General features: G+C 43.3%; 1 protein-coding gene across 1 annotated transcript in view; it reads left to right on the top strand.

Annotated features, from left to right (window-relative positions):
- Positions 1-24,732, top strand: part of IRAK1 (interleukin 1 receptor associated kinase 1) — a 169,444-nt gene that overhangs the window by 115,312 nt on the left and 29,400 nt on the right. The window contains exons 7-10 of the mRNA XM_077479075.1: positions 6,777-6,891; positions 11,479-11,799; positions 20,769-20,840; positions 22,956-23,180. Coding sequence (XP_077335201.1) covers positions 6,777-6,891; positions 11,479-11,799; positions 20,769-20,840; positions 22,956-23,180 — 733 coding nt within the window. The remainder of the gene's footprint in view (positions 1-6,776; positions 6,892-11,478; positions 11,800-20,768; positions 20,841-22,955; positions 23,181-24,732) is intronic.

Here is a 24,732-nt window from a genome sequence, read left to right as displayed (position 1 = left end):
GAAATCCAGAGATGACTAGACAGGAGAGTAGTAAATATTAAGGGTTGAATAACCAGCCTCTAGTCAGTCCCACAGGGGTTAACTCCAGAGTATTGACCCACAGTGCCAGCAATATTTCCTCTTTAGAGAAGGTGCCTCTATGTCTGTAGAGTTTTTCAGTTTTATTGCATTATTAACTTTTAGAAGCCAATCTTGATGGGTTGGCAAGGTGTCAGATTTTCAGATTTAGACCTTTTAGCTCATGTGCAATACACAAAAAAAAGTAAAAGTAGCATGTGTTTGCCTCTAGGTCTACAGCCAAGGGAGCCAAGCATCCCACAATACATTCCAGTGGGTCTAAAGGGATTATGGTCGGGATCACCCTTCACCTATTGTTAATGATGTCATTTAGAGCACTGCTGCTGTATAGTTTTAATTTAAACAGACAGTAGTCCGATCCATAAAGGTTAGTACAGTGGAACCTTGGCTTACGAGTGACACGGTTAACGAGCGATTTGAAAGACGAGCAACTTTATTTTAATTTTTTTTTACATTCTGACTGGGTTTGCAAGTGTTGTCTCACAAAATGGGCAGAATTAATGGGGTGTGCAGTACCGCATTTGGCCAGAGGAGTGGATGCGCTGGTGACACTCGGAACGGTTCAGAGCCATTCGTAAATGCTCAGAAACGCTGGGAAATACTCTGTTCCCGATTTGTTTCCGAGCCTTTCGGATTCTTTCTGAGTTCAGCCAAGCTGTCCCCAAGTATTTCCGAGCTTCTAAAAGACATATGCTCCCTTCCAGCCCAGCCCTCTTAACAAGAAGGAACAAGCATGGGTTTATGGGTATAGGATTTACCCACAATCCCATGTTTTTCTCACACAGTTAAGAGGGAGAATAAAAATCTGCTGCTGTTGAAAAGGTAGTGTTTTTCAAGCTAAATCGTGTAGTATTATGATATTTTATAAGACAATAATTTATTATTTATCTATTTACTGTGAAATTACTGGTTGAAAGTTATAACTTCAAACTTTAATCATTTGTCCGTTAAGCCATCGGCTTGAGTACAGTTTTTTTTTTAAATAGTAAATTACCTTAAAAACAACCCACCCAGGCCAATAGTGGCACTTCTCTCCTACATGTAAAAATCATATTTTTTTTGCTAGAAAATTACTCGGGACCCCCAAACACACACACACACATATATATATATATATATATATATATATATATATATATATATATATATATATATATATATATATATATTATTTTATTTTATTTTTTTAGCAGACACCCTAGAGAATGAAATGGTAGCCATTGCAACTTTTTATGTCACACAGTATTTGCATAACAATTTTTCAAATTTTTTTTTTTTTTGTTTTTGTTTTTTATAAAGAAACAGTTTCATAATAAAATAAAAAAACAGTAGTTAGCCCGATTTTTTTTTTTTTTTTTTTTGTTTTAATGTGAAAGATAATGTTACGCTGCGAGAATCGTGATCTATCTTCTAAGCAAAGAAATCAGTATTCTCATTTTAGCCAGAATAGTGTAGCTCTTCTAGTGCCTCACCAGCCACTCCCCTCAACGTCTGGTTTTCAGTGATGAACACTAAATGAAAATAAAACTAGAATTTGACAATTGACAAAAACTGACGAAAATCAATTCCAAATTTCATTTAGTTAACTAATATTTAAAGGGTTTAGGTAAATTGTAATGCATTGTTTAAGCATGTTCTTTAGAATTTCAAAACTCATTATATAAAAATCGAATTACATGTTCTTATTTATGGTAATAAAGTTTGAACATGCAATACAGACACAGATTTAGCCGTTGCTATACAACATCTTTTATAAATAAAACCAAGTTTCATAAACACACATAAATATTTTTGACAAGCAGAAGTGCAACTTTAACATAAAAAAAGAAAAAGAAAAAAAAAGAGAACTAAACTCTCTTTGCTGTAATGCCAGTCTGCAAGTGGGATGGGGAAGTAAATGGGAGCGAGGGAGTGCAAAGGGCAGGGTGCATTATACTTTGGGAATGAAGAGGTGACCTGCAAGTGGGGATGGAAAAGTAAATGGGCACAGGGCAGGGTGCATTATATTTTGGGGATGGGGAGGTAACCTGCAAGTGGAGATGGAGAAGTAAATGGGCACAGGGCAGGGTGCATTATATTTTGGGGATGGGGAGGTAACCTGCAAGTGGAGATGGGGAAGTATATGGAAACAGGGCAGGGTGCATTATACTTTGGGGATGGGAAGGTGACCTGCAAGTGGAGATGGGGAAATAAATAGTAGTGAGTCAGTGCACAGGGCAGAGAACTGGAAGGTCTGGGGAGGTTGTTATTTTACACAGTGCTAAGCACTGCTACCTTGCTGGGAGGCGGACACTCAGCATGTCATATCCAGAGAGACACGAATCCGACAGAGGAGTTGCTCTTCTGTGGTTTGCAGGGCATTGTTTGAGAACTCCCAGGCAGCAGGCAGACAGAGGGAGCCTGCGCGTGTCAGCCAATACAGCTTGGCGATAGAGTCAGGGGCTAGTGCTTTAACGGACTGTCAGAGATCCAAGGAAAGCGGAAGTTCAGGTGGGTACTGGAGGTTTTAGTCGACTAAAATATGACTAAAACTAAAACAATTCAGATGACTAAGATACAACTATAACTAAAATGGGATTTTAGTCAAGACTATGACTAAAACTAAATTGAAATTTGACATCAAAATTAACAGTGATACTATCATGGCAACAAGGGATTATTGTAATATAATAACACCACTGGATGGCAGGGTGGTGTAGTGGGTAGCACACTCGCCTAGCAAAAGGGTCGCTGGTTCAAATCCCAACCACGACACTACCTGCCTGGAGTTTGCATGTTCTCCCTGTGCCTGCGTGGGTTTCCTCCGGGTACTCCGGTTTCCTCTCACACTCCAAAGACATGCTGGTATGTTAGTTGGCTTCTGTCCAAAAATTGTCCCTAGTATATGAATGTGAGTTGGGGACCTTGGATTGTGCGCTCCTTGAGGGTAGGGGCCGATGTGAGTGTGCAATGTATGTGTAGGGAGCTGCGTAAATTGACAGTGCTATATGGGTACCTTAAATAAATAATAGATGAGCATCTTAATGAGACACAATGTACAGGGATAGGGACAATTGTAGACACGCACCCACACTCACTCAGGTTGAACTGGATCGACTGGTGTCTTTATTCAACCTTAATAACTATGTGCTAACTATGTAACTTTGTGGCTATAATTTTAATAGCCTGTCTAATGGCAAATCTGCTACCATTGCAGTCTTTGCTGCTGTTAGACCCCAGAACACACAAGACATATGATGATGGTATGGTATACTTAGGAGCCTACTGGGGGTTCAGCCTGTTCCAAACCAGAGCATGCACACAAGTCTGTACAACCTTCCGCTATGAAGACATACGGGGCAGGCAGTACATTGATTTGACAAGTGCTGCTATCAATGTCCATAACTGGCTGTTTATCCAGACTTTGCCTCTCCTGGCTAGACATGTGTCCTGTTGCTAACATGGGCCAGACTGCACAAATAGTCTTTATTGACTTCCAAAAGTATGTTTCTCTTCTATACAATAAGGGGCTCGTGCAGAAGTCTGCGACACCAATTTTAGAGCAGGATGATGCACGGACATTTTCTAGCAGTTTTTAGCTGCAAAATATGGATTAACACAATTCAGAATCCTACCTCCTACAGTATATAAAGTGTTGGCAGAAAGTTGTCAAGATCCTTTGTCTCTGTAATTAAAGTGGTTGAAATTGATGGAAAAATGTGCATTGCCCATGTAAGATTATGCTTCATTAAAGCGGAGGTCTGCCGGAAAAAAAATCTTAAGTCATCCGCTACAAATACTGCAGTTGTGGTTTAAAATATGGACACTTACCTGTCCAGGGAGCCCGCGAAGTCGGCAGCCGAAGCCAGTCTGTCCGTCGGCTCTCGCCTGCTGCCTCCGCTCCGCCGCCATCCTAGATAAGGGAATCGGGAAGCGAAACTGTGCGGCTTAATTTCCTGGTTCCCTGCTGCACATGTGCGAGTCGCACTGCACGCCCTGACTGGTTCCTGCTGTGTTCTGGGACCTGTATGTATCCCAGAATACAGTGTGGGAGGACAGAGTAGGCACCGGAACTGGCATAGGTCACCACGAACGCCGTGGTGATCTATGCCAGGAAGTGGGAGCAAATACCTGTATTAGACAGGTACCTGCTCCCTCTTCCCCCCCCCCCCCCCAAAAGGTGCTAAATGTGACACCGGAGGCTGGGAGGATTCCAAAAAGTGGAAGTTCCATTTTTGGGTGGAACGCCACTTAAGTTATAATGTTATTTTGACTTGTACAGTAAAACCTTGGTCTGAGAGTATTTGTTGTTTTTGTCCAACTGAGGGTGAACACCTAAAATGACGCACCTCATCCCAAGAAGTCGTCTTTTCAAAAAAGGATAAGGTTTGGGAAGGGACTAGAACGGTGCTTTACAGATGATAATGGAAACCACACAGATATATATAAAAAATACAAAATGTTTTTATTACAAACAAATGCTAAAACCAGTAACGGGACATGGTAAGTCGTTGGTTTTTCTAGAATATCACCTTGGTCTGAAAGTAACTTGGTTTGAGCGCGTTTTGCAAGACAAGCAAAATTTTTAAATAAATTTTGACTTGATGTACAAACAATGTCTTGATATACAAGTAGTGTCATGTCACAACTGAGTATAAAAGGGAAGAGGCACCTCTAAGTGTAGCAATATGGTTACATTTAATGAAGGTACAACATTTAGTAACTCGCATGGTTGATGATTAAAACGGGCACATCTAAGTGTGCAGGAATCCGGGGTTAAGCTGTCCACATAGACCATCCTCCACAGCGCCATCGCAGTCATCCTTTCCACGCTGCCCTTCACGAGCGCATCAAGCCCCACGTTCAGATCGCTCTACTGCAGGTTAGTCTTCCGGGTCACGATTGCAGACTGACAGCGGAGAGAGTCGGCGGTAAAGAGGATGGTCTATGTGGACAGCTTTACCCTGGATGCCTGCATACTTAGATGCGCCTCTATTAATCATCAATCATGTGAGTTGCTAAATGTTGCACCTTCATTAAATGTAACCATATTGCTACATTTAGAGGCGCCTCTCTTCTGGACATTTTATGGTTACACAACCTATCACGTTGCTATAATCTTTTTATATGGACTATAAACTGAAAGATTTATGAATAAATGGTTGTGGAACGAATTATCTGAGTTTCCATTATTGCTTATGGGGAAATTCGCTTTGATATACAAGTGCTTTGGATTACAGGTATGTTTCTGAAACTAATGCTTGCAATCCAAGGTTTTACTGTATTATGTTTAACCAGGTGTAAATTTAGGGCACAGGGTAACCCCAATACTGCCTTTAATTTTGGTGTCTCATTTACAAAAAGGCTTTATTGTGCTTGTAAATAACATACAGTATGATCATTATTAATGAAACAAATTGCAGAATAAAATGTATACATTTTATCATTAGTAACACTATATTTTAGTGTCTTGTCTTGCCTTGTCTCTGCCCCCTACCCACCTCTGAGCACCGTTCCTTGGTTCCACCCCTACCCACCTCCCAGTACTGCACCATTTAGAGCAGTGGTCATCAACCCTGTCCTCAGGGCCCACTAACAGGCCAGATTTGCAAGATAACTGAAATACATCACAGGTGATATAATTTTGCTGCTTAGTGATTGCAGTATTCTAGTCTTCATCCCCCCAAGGTAACACATAAAACCTGGCCTGTTGCTGGGCCCTGAGGACAGGGTTGATGACCACTGATTTAGAGAATACAGAACCAAGTAACATTTGTGGCACTAAGTAATTTGTAGGGAATTTGTTGATGATAAAAGGAAAAGCAGTAAAATCGATCCCCTGCAGCCAGCAACAATAGATCCCTCCCACGCGCCAGCAACAATGGACCACCCACAACACACTAGACCCCCAGCAGCAACAACAGATCTCCCTGCAGACAGCACCAATAGGCCTTCCAGCAGCAAGAAACAGTAGATTCCCCCCCCCCCCCCAGCGACATAAGACCCCCCTGCAAAAACAGTAGACCTCTCCAGCAACGATAGACAACCAAGACCCCCAACCACTGCCACCACCCACAGAATTAGATCCCCTCCAGCAACAATTGACCTCCTCAGCAACAATATCTCCTTCTCTCCTGCAAAGACAGATCCCCCTGCAGCCAGTATCAATAGACTGTGCATCACAACCAAGCACTCATTGCCATTACATACATTCAGTGCTTTCTGGAGATGCCAGAACTGCATTCCCCCACGTTCCCGTTAAAAAAAAAAAGCCCTAAGTTACTCCTGAATAAACCAGCCTAGAGCAGAAATTGCTTTGGCTCTCAGGGGCTATACAGGTGTAAAAGCTGAAGTGCTGAATCCGTTTCTCTTTTTTTTTTCTTTCCCAAACCGTAACTAAAAAGATAAACTAAAAAAAGAAAGCATTCCGGAAAAATATAATGTAACGTTTTGTGTGACTGAGTAAAATAATGGTAACTTTCAGAGCGAAGAGAGCATGGAGCGTCTGTGTGGGTGAAGTTCCTTTTTGAGGTTAAATTTGTATACCGCTGTACAGTTTGACTTCCAGGAAAACACGTCGATGGTTATAATTAAATTGTTAAACTAGTGAAGATTGCAGTTTTGTGTCACTGATCTGTATTTTGCAATTTTTTGCGGCTATGCTGACACATGATGGTGCATTAATCACCTTACACTGATTTTCTGTGTTTTCCCTGCAGTCTTCGTCACCCAAACATTATTGACCTGGCTGGTTACTGCATGCAGGGAGAGGAGTACTGCCTTATTTATCTGTTTCTACCAAATGGCTCTTTGGAAGATCGACTGCAACTCCAGGTATGACCAGCAGGGTGGGGCATGGTATCAGAATCCTTTATAATAGAGTAAACTAAATGGCGGCCTGCGGTCCACCTCCAGCCACGGCCGCTGCTCTTTCTGGACCGATGCGATTGCGCCATTTAGTCACCACTTTTGTCTCCAGCTGGACTAGGGGTGGGACCAGTACTGTGTGTGGTGATATGTGAAGGGTGTTGTGATATGTGAAGGGGGCAATACTGTGTGCAGTGATATGTGAAGGGGGGTGTGATATGCGAAGGGGGCAATACTGTGTGGGGGGATATGTGAAGGGGGACAATGCTGTGTGTGTGTGGGGGGGAGGGGTTATGTGAAGGAGGGCAATGCTGTCTGTGTGGGAGATATCTGAAGGGGGGGCAATGCAATGTGGGGGGATATGTGAAGGGGGGCAAAGCTGTGTGGGGGGGATATGTGAAGGGGGCAATGCTGTTTGGGGGGATATGTGAAAGGGGGTCATTCTGTGGTGGGGATATGTGAAGGGGGGCAATGCTGTGGGGGGATATGTGAAGGAATAATGCTGTGGTGGGGAAGATGTTAAGGGGGGCAATGCTGTGTGGGGGGGGGGGGGATATTTGAAGGGGCAATCCTGTGTGGAGAGGATATGTGAAGGGATAATGCTGTGTGGGGGGATATGTGAAGGGGGGCAATTCTGTGTGGGGGATATGTGAAGGGGGGCAATCCTGTGTGGGGGGATATGTGAAAGGAGGGCAATGCTGTTTGGGGGGATATGTGAAAGGGGGTCATTCTGTGGTGGGGGATATGTGAAGGGGGCAATGCTGTGTGTGTGGGGGGGGGGGGAATATGTGAAGGGATAATGCTGTGTGGGGGGATATGTGAAGGGATAATGCTGTGTGGGGGGATATGTGAAGGGATAATGCTGTGTGGGGGGATATGTGAAGGGATAATGCTGTGTGGGGGGGATATGTGAAGGGATAATGCTGTGTGGGGGGATATGTGAAGGGATAATGCTGTGTGGGGGGATATGTGAAGGGATAATGCTGTGTGGGGGGGATATGTGAAGGGATAATGCTGTGTGGGGGGGATATGTGAAGGGATAATGCTGTGTGGGGGGATATGTGAAGGGATAATGCTGTGTGGGGGGGGGGGGGATATGTGAAGGGATAATGCTGTGTGGGGGGGGGGGGATATGTGAAGGGATAATGCTGTGTGGGGGGATATGTGAAGGGATAATGCTGTGTGGGGGGGATATGTGAAGGGATAATGCTGTGTGGGAGGGATATGTGAAGGGATAATGCTGTGTGGGGGGGGATATGTGAAGGGATAATGCTGTGTGGGGGGGATATGTGAAGGGATAATGCTGTGTGGGGGGATATGTGAAGGGATAATGCTGTGTGGGGGGGATATGTGAAGGGATAATGCTGTGTGGGGGGGATATGTGAAGGGATAATGCTGTGTGGGGGGGGATATGTGAAGGGATAATGCTGTGTGGGGGGGATATGTGAAGGGATAGTGCTGTGTGGGGGGGATATGTGAAGGGATAGTGCTGTGTGGGGGGGATATGTGAAGGGATAATGCTGTGTGGGGGGGGATATGTGAAGGGATAATGCTGTGTGGGGGGGATATGTGAAGGGATAATGCTGTGTGGGGGGGGATATGTGAAGGGATAATGCTGTGTGGGGGGGGATATGTGAAGGGATAATGCTGTGTGGGGGGGATATGTGAAGGGATAATGCTGTGTGGGGGGGATATGTGAAGGGATAATGCTGTGTGTGGGGGATATGTGAAGGGATAATGCTGTGTGGGGGGGATATGTGAAGGGATAATGCTGTGTGGGGGGGATATGTGAAGGGATAATGCTGTGTGGGGGGGATATGTGAAGGGATAATGCTGTGTGGGGGGATATGTGAAGGGGTAATGCTGTGTGGGGGGGGATATGTGAAGGGATAATACTGTGTGGGGGGGATATGTAAAGGGATAATGCTGTGGGGGGGGGGGGGGGGGGGATATGTGAAGGGGTAATGCTGTGTGGGGGGATATGTGAAGGGAGGCAATTGCTGCGCTGAACAAAAAACATATAGGGGTACCATTGACTCCTAAATGCCCTGAAATACAAGGTGCAATTTTCTGCACATGGAAATGACATAATACAAATGCACCATGCGGTTTCCATGTGACTGCATTTTTAAAACGGTGCCAGGACCTTTTCCCAGCAGAAAACGCAGGCCTAGCAGCCCATTCAAATAAATGCACTGTCGTGCCTGCACACCTGGGCTGTGATGTAAAGAATCTGAGTCATTGTACAAAACTGCGATTCAGACCTCGGCTGGAAGAATATCAATTTTAATTAAATTCCCCCTATAATAGAGAATAAAAAAGCCATTCTACCTAAAACGTGTCTAAACCCAAATGTAAGTAATGTACTACAAATATTTTTGTCACTCAATATTTGCGCAATGGTTTATCAAATCTATATTTTCAGGAGAAAAAAAAACACTAACAATTAATTATTACTAATTTTATTGCACACAAGCACAATGCAATCCTCCCATTTTTTTTATTTTAAAAAAAAATAAAAATTATCAAATTTGTCAGCCTCAAAGCTATGTGTGCCGCAAAATGACGAAAAAAATTACCAGACCTCAGATTATCAGTAGGTGGTGCTTTAAATGGCTTTATAGCACATCAGTTTATATATAATTAAAGGAAAGAGGGCTTAAATGGGAATACCGGGTAGTCGCTCACACCAACCCCATATGTAGTTCCATTCGGCCATATAATAAATTGGACTATACCGGTACTTGGTAATGGAAAAACACTAATAAAATTTAAAATCAATATAATGTTTAATAAAGATATAAAACAAAACAACACTGAAATATCACTTGAAGGAATACAGTGTTGTTTTGTTTTATATCTTTATTAAACATTATATTGATTTTAAATTTTATTAGTGTTTTTCCATTACCAAGTACCGGTATAGTCCAATTTATTATATGGCCGAATGGAACTACATATGGGGTTGGTGTGAGCGACTACCCGGTATTCCCATTTAAGCCCTCTTTCCTTTAACTACAAATTCTGGATGATGGTACATTATACAATATTTATAAAAATTTAGACCAGAGGCGATACTCATAATATGGAGTTTATATATAATGAAACATTTAGAATGATTTCACTTGGTCTGATGTTCATGGCAACACATAACATGTGGCAGAATTGTTGTTTAGAAACATGCGTGCACCTTATGCATTCGCTTGCATTTGGGGGTGTGCAGGGGGTGTCAAGGAGCTTTTTTTTTTTTTTTTTTTTTTTATGTATTTTTTTTATTTTACTTTCTCGCTATCACTAGGGGGGCTAACTAGCCTGTTATGTGATAACTTTAGGCAGATGATGAATACTCTCTATGGAGACATCAGGGGAAGACATTTGTGGGTGTCCACAGGGTGACAGGGGAGCTTTTCATTTTTTTTTTTTTTTTTTTTTTTTTTTTTTCTTTATTGCAGTCACATGGGGGCTAACAAGCTTGTTATGTTATAGCTTTCCCTCCTGGTAACAACGGTCACCAGGGCAAATGGAGAGCTCAAATCTTCAAAATCTTCCAAAGTGGGACACAGATAACAATAAAAACCTGACCGGTAGGTAGGTCTCCACAGTAAAACAGTTTGTGAAAAATCTTACCCCAGCACTTGCAGCTTAATGCTACAACTTTTAATGCTACTGGGTGCTGCTTTCTTAGTGCTGCTTCCCTGAACTTCTGGTTTTTCACAAGGAATATATTTTTTTTTTTTTTTTTTTTTTTAATAAGCGGGCACATGGAATAGTTACTAGTGGAGACAGTGCAGTCTGGAGTCAGTCTGTTTAGTTTGGAGCAGGGAGGATCGGGGGCGTGTACCGTGCTTAACTTAAGCTATGGGGCTGTGTGTTTCTATCCTGTACACGGTGTAGGGAGATTTAAAAATTAGAAATGGCCTCAGAGAACAGTGTTAATGTAATCAAATCAATTAAGGGTTGCACTATCATCCAGAAATTTAGTCTGGTTCCCACCAAGGAGCTAAGGGGCAATTGGACTATATCAACTCTGGACTAGATTCACATATATAAGCAATCAAATACATGGACCATCATCTACGTTTTAATTCATTATTGTTATCTTTGTTATGTATTTTGTACTAATAAAGTTTTATATTAATCTTTTTACATGATTGCTCATATATGTGAATCTACCTTTACTGTACAGAGATAGGATAGTCCAATTGCCCCTTAGCTCCTTGGTGAGTACCTGGCTGGAAACCAGACTCCCAACCCCTTTATCTCCACAGTGTAGGGAGACAGAACTCTAGTCCCGGCATGCAAGGGTGGCCCCAAAGGATGCTGCAAGAAAAAGAAGCCACGCTGAAGCATAAAACCTGGGGCAGCAGTCGTGACACCAGCTTAACCTGGAACATAGGCAATGAATAAAAGGATAAACAAGCTTTCATACTCAGTAACTGATTCAATCAACTGCTGAAAGTGCTTGGAAACTGAGGGTTTATTATCACTTTAAGTGATGATCTGCACAGCTACGGGGTCTTTGTCTATGTTTGTTATAACATTTGTCTTTCGCAGGGCAGTTTTCCAACCCTCTCGTGGAAGCAGCGTCTGAGTATCATGCAGGGTGCAGCTTGTGGGATCCAGTTCTTGCACACCTGCCAACCTAGCATCATCCATGGAGACATCAAGAGTTCCAACATCCTCCTGGACCAGGCCTTGGTGCCCAAAATAGGGGACTTTGGCCTTTCTCGATTCAGTCGGTACACATGTGATGCAGGCAAAAGCCGCACTTTGGCACGAACCAGCACTGTGAGGGGTACGCTGGCATACCTACCCGATGAGTATGTGAAAATGGGGAAGCTTACTTTTGAGCTGGACACTTACAGCTTTGGAGTGGTGAGTAATGGTCTTTCCTGACATAGAGGCATGACTCCTGTTCTTCATATTCCTGTATAGCTGTGTTCATATCTAGCTTCTGGGTCCCACGCTGATTGGCCAGCCTGATGCATTGTGAATACAGGAGGTGGCCGTCTGGCACAGCCACCATTCAGAGAATGCTTTACGATTTCTGAATCCATGCAAAGCTTTCTCTGATTGAATGAGGTGGAGAGTCGGATGGTGACGTCATGGTCTCCAGCTCATCTAATCAGAACATTTTGCATGAATTCTGTGAATACAGAGAATTTTATGAATAGTGCCTATGCTGAGCAGCTGTCCTCCTGTGTTCAGAAAGCAGCAAGCCAGCCATTTGGCATGCAGCTTCCATTCAGAAGCCAGTGGAGATCTCTGGAGTTAGTGCCATCTTCATTAGTGATTTCCATCTTCCAGGGGCATCAGTCAGGTATGGTATATACATAGTTACATTGATCCAAGCTGGATTAAAGTATGTAAGTAAAAATATACCATACCTGGAATAAATTTTTTATTGTTTACAAATTTCTGCCATTATTCAACTGCTTGACCTCTGGAAGGTTTACCCCCCCCCCCCTTCACGACCAGGCCATTTTTTTGCGTTACAGCACTGCTTTACTTTACTGTCTCAGCGACTCGCCCCCATCAGTCAAGGCAGCTGGCAGATCCAGACTTGGGAAGTCGGGATGACGGGCTGCTACAAATGATGGCAGTGACGTCAGCGAAGACCAGACTTTAGACCGCTCTCCGCTAAAAACGGGTCACAGGCGTGCAAAACGAATTGCACTCCTATGACCCAAAGGAGAAACCCAGCCTAAAAAGCTCAGGCTGGGCTTCTCATTTTACATGACAATTGCACGGTCATGCAACACTGTACCCAAATAAAATGTATCAAAAAAATGTTTTCCCCACAAATAGCTTTCTTTTGGTAGTAATTGATTACCATTGTTTTTTTTTTTGCTATAAGCAAAAAAAGCCAATCATTTTGAATAAAAAATCCAATATTTTTTACTTTCTGTTATAAAACATATCCAAAAAAAATTTAAAAGACAGAATTTCTTCATAAATTTAGGCCAATATGTATTGTGCTAGATATTGTTGGTACAAAAAAATCCCAATAAGTGTATCTTGATTGGTTTGCGCAAAAGTTATAGCATCTACAAACTATGTGATATTTACTGGAATTTTTTTTATTTTTATGCTAGTATTGGCAGCGATCAGTGACTTATGGCGGGGCTGCGATATTGCGGCAGACAATCTGACCCTAACTGGCACTTTGTGGGAGCCAGTGACACTAATACAGTGATCAGTGTTAAAAATATGCACGGTCACTGTAATAATGATACTGGCCGTGAAAAGATTAAACATCTAGGAACGAGCAAGGGGTTAAATGTGTGCCTAGCCAGTGTTTTTGTGTATTATGTGTGCTGCTTTTACTAAGGGATGTGATGGATTTTACAGGGAGAGAAAATTCATCAGGTCCTCCCTGTCAGGATGGAGTTCAACATTGTTTACATATGCAGAGCTTTGTCCAGCCTCTCTCCCCAACGATTGGCAGGTGCCAACAGACATCCATTTGCTGGCACCCGCTGATCAGCTTCTGCTGTGACTAATCACAGCAGAAGCGGCGTGTGAGCACCCCCGGGGGGGGGGGGGGGGCATGCATTGTGGGTGGGCACAGGTGCCGCCCTCCCTATCCATGCACCCGGCCCTTTTCAGGACCCCATACACATGAACTTCTACGACGGGGATGTGTTTTTTGAAGCACCTGATTAGGGCCAGAGGCTCTAATAGGCTTTAAAATAGGATGGGCTCAGGGTGCAAAAGTGTGCACCCTGATCCCACCCAATTGTGTTATCATAGCGAATTAATTATCGCTATTTTCACACTACAGTTACTCCCCACCAATCAGGAGGAAGGTCAGTGAGACCTGTTTCCCAATTGGCCAAAGCGCCAGGCAATTCTTTTGGATGCCTAGCACTACTGTGGAAGAGGAGACACACTGGAGCTGGACCCACCGCTTCCTGGAGGACACAGGAGGAGAGGACGACACAGCCCGCTACATAGTAAGTGTTGTGTGGGGGGGTTATGTGCTGGCTGACAGTGCCGCAAGCCCTGCGACTGCCCCCCTGATGCAGCGGCAGGGAAGGGGGATGCATCAGTGCTGCACCGCCTGGGAGGGAGGTAGTGCTGGTTGTTTGCTGTCCCCCCAGAAGAAATTCCCACCAGCTGCCACTGGCACACCTCCTAGATGTATGTATGTATGTACAGTATCTTACAAAAGTGAGTACACCCCTCACATTTTTGTAAATATTTGATTCCATGTTTTCATGTGACAACACAGAAGAAATGACACTTTGCTACAATGTAAAGTAGTGAATGTACAGCTTGTATAACAGTGTAAATTTGCTGTTCCCTCAAAATAACTCCACACACAGCCATTAATGTCTAAACTGCCAGCAACAAAAGTTAATACATCCCTAAATGAAAATGTCCAAATAGGGCTCAATCTGTCAATATTTTGTGTGGCCACCATTATTTTCCAGCACTGCCTTAACATTCTTGGGCATGGAGTTCACCAGAGCTTCACAGGTTGCCACTGGAATCCTCTTCCACTCCTCCATGACGGTATCATGGAGCTGGTGGATGTGGAGGACCTTGTGCTCCTCCACCTTCCATTTGAGGATGCTCCACAGATGCTCAATAGGGTTTAGGTCTGGAGACATGCTTGGTCAGTCCTACACCTTTACCCTCAGCTTCCTTAGAAAGGCAATGGTCATCTTGGAGGTGGGTTTGGGGTCGTTATCAAGTTAGAATACTGCCCTGTGGCCCAGTCTCTGAAGGGAGGGGATCATGCTCTGCTTCAGTATGTCACAGTACATGTTGGCATTCATGGTTACCTCAAAGAACTGTAGCTCCCCGATGCCGGCAGCACTCATGCAGCCCCAGACCATGACACTCCCACCACCATGCTTGACTGTAGGCAAGACACACTTGTCTTTGTACTCCTCCCCTGGTTGCCGCCACACACGCTTGACACCATATGAACCAAATAAGATTTATCTTGGTCTCATCAGACCACAGGATATGGTTCCAGTAATCCATGTTCTTTGTCTGCTTGTCTTCAGCAAACTGTTTGCGGACTTGCTTGCGCATCATCTTTAGAAGAGGCTTCCTTCTGGGATGACAGCCATGCAGACCAATTTGATGCAGCATATGGTCTGAGCACTGGCAGGCTGACCCCCCCACCCCTTCAATCTCTGCAGCAATGCTGGCAGCACTCATATATCTATTTCCCAAAGCCAACCTCTGGATATGACGCTGAGCATGTGCACTCAATTTCTTTGGTCGACCATGGCGAGGCCTGTTCTGAGTGGAAACTGTCCTGTTAAACCGCTGTATGGTCTTGGCCACCATGTTGCAGCTCAGTTTCAGGGTCTTGGCAATCATCTTATAGCCTAGATCAGTGAACCTTTTTGAGCCCGAGTGCCCAAACTGCAAACCAATGACTTATTTTTTTCAAAGTGCCAACACTCTTTCAAAAACCTGCAGTTTTCTCTCAAATGTTCTGTTATCGGAAAACATCCTTTCTGCTGTTTTCCCTAAACCTTGCAGTTTTTTTGTTCAGTACATTGAAGTGTATTGTAAAATCAGTAAAAAAACATGAGGTTGGTGAGCCAGGTCATATCAGTGAGCTGTAGATATTCCTGCCCCTTTTCATTCATAAACAGCCTCATTTCATCCAAACAGGCTACAAATCTCTCCAAGACCCGTCCTCTGCTTAGCCGCCGTACATTATTGTACATAAGTAAAGTATTATACTGTGCCTGTACCTCATCAAGAAGTGCTTGAAACTGTCGACAATTAAGAGCACGAGCCATGATGTAATTCACCATTTTTGTGACATCCTTGAGAATATCCTCTAATGATTTGCTGCTTTCCTTGGCACAAAGAGTTTCTTGATGTATAATACAATGAAATTGAATGACTGGATGCTTTGCTTCTTTAACAAAAAACTGTATGAAACCAGATGTTACCCCCACCATGGAAGGTGCCCCGTCACTAGTAACTGAAACCACTTTTTCTGGCCTTATGTCTTGTGACAAAAAAGCCTCCATCACAGCATTGTAGATATCTATCACTTGTGTTCTTCCAGGCAAAGACACCAGTTTCATGAGCTCTTCTCTCATGGTGTCACCAACAGCATAACGCAAAATGACTGCTAGACTTGCATGATTAATTATATCTGTGCTTTCATCCAAGCACATGGAGTAACAGGCTGCCTTTTGTAAGTCAGTGGTGAGCTGCTGACTTACATCAGTTGCCATACGCAGGACTCTATCTTTAACAGTATTTCTGCTAAGTGGCATTTCAGATTTGTTGTTTAATTTTGTCCTTTGGGAAATCATGAAAAAGGGAATTACTCCCAGCCAACATAGCCGTTTTGATAAAATCGCCATCAGAGAGGGGCTTCCCGTGTTTTACTATGCACAGTGAAATTTCAAAGCTGGCAGTTGCCAGATAATTTGTTTTAGAAAGATAGTTGCAAAAACTACGATACTGGCAGTGATATTTCCTTAATTTCCCATCAAGAAACTCTTTTCTTTCAGCTTTACCAAGTTCCGCAACACTTTTATGGTTGGTATCAAAATTACGTCAGAACACATGACGCTTTCCCATTGTGTTCAGTCACTCCAAATGACTGTGTCCAGGCCTCTTGGAATGATCTTCCACTATCTTTTTTTAATTTTGCTTTCTTTGATGTACTCATTTTTGGGTGTTCAAGTCTACAAACAACACAAAATGTATAAAATAAAGACGGATGAAGCACCCAATACAAATCTATCCCTACCTACCTATACCAAAAATATTATTGCAACATTTCACAAAAAAGGTACATAATAAACACAGAATTGTAGAAGAGCAACTCACAGTTTTGTAGACAGATACGCATCGGCCAATGTCCTGTGAAACCGCTGATACCGCTCTGCTGGGTCTGAAAGCTGCTGTAGATACAAAGGACTGAAATGGAAAAAAAAATGTTGTCTATAGGCTAGGACACATGTTCAAATAACTACCATATGTTATATATAGCGTCACCTTAAGGTGAACTGGACTTTAGGCCATTGGTCTCCAAACTGTGGCCCAGGGCCAGATGTGGCCCTCAGCTTGCTTTTGTTAGGCCCAGGGGGCACTGATTTATCCACTGATACTAACAATAGGTTATAATCCCCCCCCCTCACACCAATGAAGGGGCACACATTCCTCCCAATGAGACCAAAGATAGGGGCACAATTCCCCCCCAATGATGTTTCCCAATGACTCCTATAATGAGGCACAATTACACCAATGAGGGGGGAATTTTTTTATTATTTTTTTAGATAGAGCAGCGCCGCTCTAAGAGTAGTAAGTTAGTTAAAAAAGGCTTTATTCAGTTTATGGGCAGAGTATTGCATAGTATGGGCAGAGTACTGTAGAGTATTGCATAGTATGGGCAGAGTACTGTAGAGTATTGCATAGTATGGGCAGAGTACTGCAGAGTATTGCATAGTATGGGCAGAATACTGCAGAGTATTGCATAGGATGGGCAGAGTTCTGCAGAGTATGGGCAGGGTACTGCAGAGTATTACATAGTATGGGCAGGATACTGCATAGTATGGGCATAGCATTGCATCTCTCTCCCTCTTCCCCTCTCCCCTCGCACTGTAGGGCGCGCAGGAGCAAGATTCTGGGAGGGCGTCCATGGACGCCCTCCCAGAATAAGCCAACCGTTCTGTAGCCATCTTTTGGCAATTGGTTATAAAACTCACATTTGAGTGGTTGAAATCGGTGTGGGGTCAGGCTCCAGTCGCTCCGGTGGTGTCCGTGTGTCAGGAGATTTCCTACGCAGGCATGTCAACAGGTGTGTCAGATGTTTGAGAATGGGGGGGCGTGGCTTCAGCGTTCGGAGCATGCGCCATGCCCACTCAGACACGTCACCGCTATCCCCAGAGGACTGTGACGCGGGAGCGGACAATTTAACGATGACAGTGTAATTGTCATGGCGTGCCCACAGAGACGGCTCGGCATGCCAGCAGTGGCACGCGTGCCACGCGTTCGCCATCACTGGCCTAGATCATCTTTGTGTAGAGCAAAAAAAAATTTAAATCCTCAGAGAGTTCTTTTGCCATGAGGTGCCTTGTTGAACTCAATGAGAGTGAGAGTGATAACACCAAATCTAACACACCTGCTCTCCATGTACACCTGAGACCTTATAACACTAACGAGTCACATGACACCAGGGAGGGAAAATGGCTAATTGGGCCCAATTTGGACATTTTCACTTAGAGGTGTACTCACTTTTGTTGCCAGCGGTTTAGACATTAATGGCTGTGTGTTGAGTTATTTTGAGGGGACAGCAAATTTACACTGTTATACAAGCTGTACACTCACTACTTTACATTGTAGCAAAGTGTAATTTCTTCAGTGTTGTCACATGAAAAGATAGAATAAAGCATCTACAAAAATGTGAGGGGTGTACTCACTTTTCTGAGATACTGTATTTGTGTGTGTGTTTGTGTGTATATTCTCTGATCCTGTGCTGAATAGCCACCAAGTAAATCTGCTATGGGTCAGTCATTAAGTGGTTAGATATCAATTTTCCAAAAGGAGTTTGTTGTATTTCAGGTTGTCGATGAAATAGGGCTCTGTCAATAAATTGTCTGTTTTGTTAAAAGGAGGCTGTATGGAGTTGGCACCCCTGGTCATGGGTTTTAGATTGACTTTTAAACCTCTTGTGTATCGGAAACTTTTAGGGAGGCCCACATATATTTTGTAGCACTTCCGCATTCTGCGCTGCATTTTTTGCTATCCCGGGTGATCTCCGATGTTATGAATTCCTGCTCCCCCTAGTGGTAAAAAAAAGTTTCTTCTCCATGCTAAATTACAATCATAGTAAAAAGTTGGGTAATAAACATTTAAACTTTTTATGATCCTTTCCTTTGTATGCAGTGCACACTGCACGTAGTGGGCAGGAGGGAGGGCTATCTGAAAGGAAGTATAGCCAACTACAGACATATTTCCGGTGTATTTTTTTTATTGCCCAACTAAAACCCTTAGTCGTATTTGGTGTCAGGCTTACATTCATGTTTAGCCTATCGCCTGCATTCTTTGTGTCTAAATCCACATTTATATCAATTTCAGGCTGCATGTAAAAACAGTCAGTATACTGTCAATGCTTTGCAGCACCTAGATGTTGTTGGATGGATCTCCTTTATGAAGCCTGTGCTGGGTCATTCCTCTTTTGCTGCATCACTGATCAGATTCAAACTTCCAAGTCAGCTTTGTATGTTGTTGGTGGTCCTGACCAACGTTTTCATTAGATAAGTGGGTGAGTTTGGGGATTGCTCTCAGTCAAAATGGAGTGAAGTGGACTGGCGCAAGAAATGCTGGGTAAAAAACGACCGTAGTATACCTTGAAGTAGCCACTTCACCTCCAGAAGGTTTTACCCCCTTCATGGCCAGGCCATTTTTTTGCTATTCGGCACTGCACTACTTTAACTGGTAATTGCGCAGACATGCAACACTGTACCCAAATGAAATGTATATCATTTTTTCACACAAATAGAGCTTTCTTTTGGTGGCATTTGATCACCACTGGGTTTTTTATTCTTTGTGATATAAGCGAAAAAAGGACAAAAATGTTGAAAAAATATATATATTTTACTTTCTGCTATAAAACATATCCAATAAAATTAATCAAATTTAGTCATAAATTTTGGCCAAAATATATTCTGCTACTTTTGGTAATGTACATTGATTGGTTTGTGCAAAAGTTATAGCATCTGCAAACCATTGTGTGTGTATATATACACGCATATACACATGCACATATATATATTTTTGTATATGTGTGTGTGTGTGTGTGTGTGTATATATATATATATATATATATATATATATATATATATATATATATATATATATATATATATACATACATACATATACACACACACACACACACACACAGATATATCTATCTACTGGCATTTTTTTTTTTTAACCACTTCAGCCTCGGAAGATTTTCCCCCCTTCCTGACCAGAGCACATTTTGTGATTGGGCACTGCGTTGCTTTGACTGACAATTGCGCGGTCGTGCAATGTTGTACCCAAACAAAATTGGTGTTCTTTTTTTCCCCCACAAATAGAGCTTTATTTTGGTGGTATTTGATCACCTGTGCAGTTTTTTTTTTTTGCGCTATAAACAAAAAAAAAGCGTCATTTTAAAAAAAATTTTTTACTTTTTGCTATAATAAAAAGCCCCAAAAAATATCTAAAAATAACTTTTTTTTCCCCTCAGTTTAGGCCAATACATATTCTTCAACATATTTTTGCTAAAAAAAATAAAATCACAATAAGCGTTTTATTGATTGGTTTGCACAAAAGTTGTAGCATCTACAAAATAGGGGATAGTTTTATGGCATTTTTATGAATATTTTTTTTTTTTTACTAGTAATGGCGGCGATCAGGGATTTTTATCGTGACTGCGACATTATGGCGGACACATCGGACAATTTTGACACATTTTTGTGACCATTGGTGTTAATACTGCGATCAATGCTATAAAATTGCATTGATTACTGTAAAAATGTCACTGACTGTGAAGGGGTTAACCACTAGGGGACGGGGAGGGGTTAAGTGTGTCCTGGGGGAGTGTTTCTAACTGTCTGGGGGATGGGCTGTGTGTCATGACACTGATCGCCGCCCCCTATAACAGGGAGCAGACGATCAGTGTCCTGTCACTAGACAGAACGGGGAGATACTGTGCTCTGCTGCAGTATATCTGTGGTAGGCAGTCCCCAAGTGGGTAGTTAACTACTCAGACCACTCTAATTATTTGTGACCAGTCTCGCATGTGTTCCTACAATGTACAATTTTTTTCTGCATATTTTATATGTTTTTGTTTGTTTTAGGTCTTGCTGGAAATACTGACAGGACAAAAAGCTGTAGATAATGAAGAAAGGAGTTCTCACACTAAGTATCTGGTGAGTTTTTTGTTTTGTGTTGAACATTAATTCACGCCATAATGAACATTCCAGTTTGGATAGATGCTGCCAGGTTTAATCTCCCACCAACTTCTTTTATGTAGTGGGGATCCAGATATCTGCATTCCCTGAACCACCCGCCTCCTCTTCTGTGTAATGGAAAGCCTGATATCTCTGCAACTCTGTATTTCCACAAACGCCCACCTGCTTCTTCCATGTAATGGAGTATCTCTGCATTCCCAGGATCACTTACCGTATATACTCGAGTATAGGCCGACCCGAATATAAGCCGAGGCCCCCAATTTACCCCCAAAAAAACTGGCAAACTTATTGACTCGTGTATAAGCCGAGGGTGAGACATGCCTGTCCATCCCTGTGTGTGTGTCCGTCCATCCCTGTGTGTCCGTCCATCCCTGTGTGTCCGTCCATCCCTGTGTGTCCGTCCATCCATCCCTGTGTGTGTGTGTGTCCATCCATCCATCCCTGTGTGTGTGTGTCTCCATCCATCCATCCATCCATCCCTGTGTGTGTGTGTCTCCATCCATCCATCCCTGTGTGTGTGTGTCTCCATCCATCCATCCATCCATCCCTGTGTGTGTGTGTCTCCATCCATCCATCCCTGTGTGTGTCTCCATCCATCCACCCATCCCTGTGTGTGTGTGTGTGTGTGTGTGTGTGTGTGTGTCCAGCCTACCTGTGTCCCGAGCCTTTGTCCCGAGCCTCCGTCCCGTGCCTTGCCTCCTTGCCTCCGTGCCGTGCCTTGCCTCCGTCCCGTGTCGTGCCTTGCCTTGCCTTGCCTCCGTCCCGTCCCGTCCCGTGCCGTGCCGTGCCTTGCCTTGCCTCCGTCCCGTGCCCTCTTCGTCGGCGCCTCGGCGGCCATTGTAAAATTCAAAAGCCGCGCCTCCTCCTTCGCCTGTGATAGGCGGAACACTGAATTTCCCAGCAGCCTGTGTTCCGCCTATCACGGACATCGTATCATCCTCGTCCGTAGTACGAGGATGATACGATGTCCGTGATAGGCGGAACACAGGCTGCTGGGAAATTCAGTGTTCCGCCTATCACAGGCGAAGGCGGAGCCGGAGGCGCGGCTTTTGAATTATAGAATGGCCGCTGTCTGTCTGCTCGACACGCTGATCGAGCGGGCAGACAGCGATGACTCGAGTATAAGCCGAGGGGGGCACTTTCAGCCTCAAAAAAGAGGCTGAAAATCTCGGCTTATACTCGAGTATATACGGTATCTGCCTCTTTCATGTAATGGGGATCCCAGGTTCTCTGCATTTTCAGGACCACCCACCTGCTTTTTCCAACAGAGATCTCTGTATTTGTGAGTTCCCAGAATCCCCCACTTACCTCTTACAAATAAAAGGAATTCCCGATATCTCCGCAGGACCTCCTGACCCGTTTGTTTGTACATAGAATCATATTAAAGGATAAATTCACATTTTGTAACAGGTTACATGTTCTACCCATTTTTAGGGTGGAACATGTAACATGTTCCAGCTCCTGCCACTAGTTCCACCCCCCCCCCCCTTCAGTGTGACAGAGGGCCGGGGATCATCTCCCCACACCTGCTGTCACTCCACCACGACTGCGTCTTTCATTCACAGTTTATTGTCAATGAATGAACAACAACCACCATCAGCCACCGCGGCTGACAGCTTGTAGTTCTGGCTGATGAGCTCTCTTGTAGTTTACTCACAAGCATGTTTAATGCAGACAAGGCCTTCAGCTTTCAGCCCGTACTGTTCAATATGGGCTGTCTGTCTAAAAGCTGCAGGCCTTGTCTGCATTAAACATGCTTGAATAATTCCTAAAAAGTTCTGTACAGGAAAAAAAAAAAAGGTTGCCAATATTTTGTTTTCTAGATTATCTCCCTACCACCAACTAGCTGATGGAATGCTCCCTGTGCTTTGCAATTGCTTTCTGGTTTGTGTGGGGAAAGCAGTGAGCCAATCACAGAAGCTGTAAGCAAGATTACAGAACTTGTTTTTATGCAGTAGACACACAGGAGTATGTTGTTGCAAAATCACATTTTGTTTCATGTTTTAAATGTACAGTGGAAGTATTGTTTTCCATATGATGCATACATGATGACTGCATGCTGTATCTATACAGAAGGATTTAGTTAATGAAGAGGAGAGTGACAAGGAAATGGAATCTAGTCCTATGAAGGGAGCCATCAAAGTGTCAGAAGACAAGCAGTCCAGGGCAGCTTCTCGTATCTGCCACCAGCACCTGGATCTACGGGCTGGAATCTGCCCTTTCGAGGTTGCCCAAGACCTTTCGCAGCTTGCTTGTCGATGCTTGGGTCGTCAGAAGAAACGTCCACGCATGGTGGAGGTAACTGCTCACTTGCAATTGTAAATTCATAAATATATAAACTGAACCCCTGGTCCAAGTTGTAGCTGTGAGCTGGCCATATACAGTGCCTTGCGAAAGTATTCAGCCCCCTTGAACTTTTCAACCTTTTGCTACATTTCAGGCTTCAAACATAAAGATATAACATTTTTATTTTTTGTGAAGAATCGCCAACAAGTGGGACACAATTGTGAAGTGGAACGAAATCTATTGGATTTTTGAAACTTTTTTAACTAATAAAAAAATGAAAAGTGGGGCGTGCAAAATTATTCGGCCCCCTTGCGTTAATACTTTGTAGAGCCACCTTTTGCTGCAATTACAGCTGAAAGTCGCTTGGGGTATGTCTCTATCAGTTTTGCACATCGAGAGACTGAAATTCTTGCCCATTCTTCCTTGCAAAACAGCTCGAGCTCAGTGAGGTTGGATGGAGAGCGTTTGTGAACAGCAGTTTTCAGCTCTTTCCACAGATTCTCGATTGGATTCAGGTCTGGACTTTGACTTGGCCATTCTAACACCTGGATACGTTTATTTGTGAACCATTCCTTTGTAGATTTTGCTGTATGTTTGGGATCATTGTCTTGTTGGAAGATACATCTCCGTCCCAGTTTCAGGTCTTTTGCAGACTCCAACAGGTTTTCATCCAGAATGGTCCTGTATTTGGCTGCATCCATCTTCCCCTCAATTTTAACCATCTTCAATTTTAACCATCAAACCATGATGCTGCCACCACCATGTTTGACAGTGGGGATGGTGTGTTGAGGGTGATGAGCTGTGTTGCTTTTACGCCAAACATATCGTTTTGCATTGTGGGCAAAAAGTTTGATTTTGGTTTCATCTGACCAGAGCACCTTCTTCCACATGTTTGGTGTGTCTCCCAGGTGGCTTGTGGCAAACTTTAGACGAGACTTTTTATTGATATCTTTGAGAAATGGCTTTCTTCTTGCCACTCTTCCATAAAGGCCAGATTTGTGCAGTGTACGACTGATTGTTGTCCTATGGACAGACTCTCCCACCTCAGCTGTAGTTCTCTGCAGTTCATCCAGAGTGATCATGGGCCTCTTGGCTGCATCTCTGATCAGTCTTCTCCTTGTCTGAGCTGAAAGTTTAGAGGGACAGCCAGGTCTTGGTAGATTTGCAGTGGTCTGATACTCCTTCCATTTCAAAATGATCGCTTGCACAGTGCTCCTTGGGATGTTTAAAGCTTGGGAAATCTTTTTGTATCCAAATCGGGCTTTAAACTTCTCCACAACAGTATTACGGACCTGCCTGGTGTGTTCCTTGGTCTTCATGATGCTCTCTGCGCTTTCAACAGAACCCTGAGACTATCACAGAGCAGGTGCATTTATACAGAGACTTGATTACACACAGGTGGATTCTATTTATCACCATCAGTCATTTAGAACAACATTGGATCATTCAGAGATCCTCGCTGAAATTCTGGAGTGAGTTTGCTGCACTGAAAGTAAAGGGGCCGAATAATTTTGCACATACCACTTTTCAGTTTTTTATTTGCTAAAAAAGTTTAAAATATCCA

Source organism: Lithobates pipiens, unplaced genomic scaffold (assembly GCF_037356315.1).
Source record: "Lithobates pipiens isolate NorthernLeopardFrog02 unplaced genomic scaffold, aLitPip1_a1.2 Scaffold_1, whole genome shotgun sequence".
Classification (NCBI taxonomy): domain Eukaryota; kingdom Metazoa; phylum Chordata; class Amphibia; order Anura; family Ranidae; genus Lithobates; species Lithobates pipiens.
Note: the sequence above shows the minus strand (reverse complement) of the source record. Positions and strands in the feature narration are given on the sequence as shown.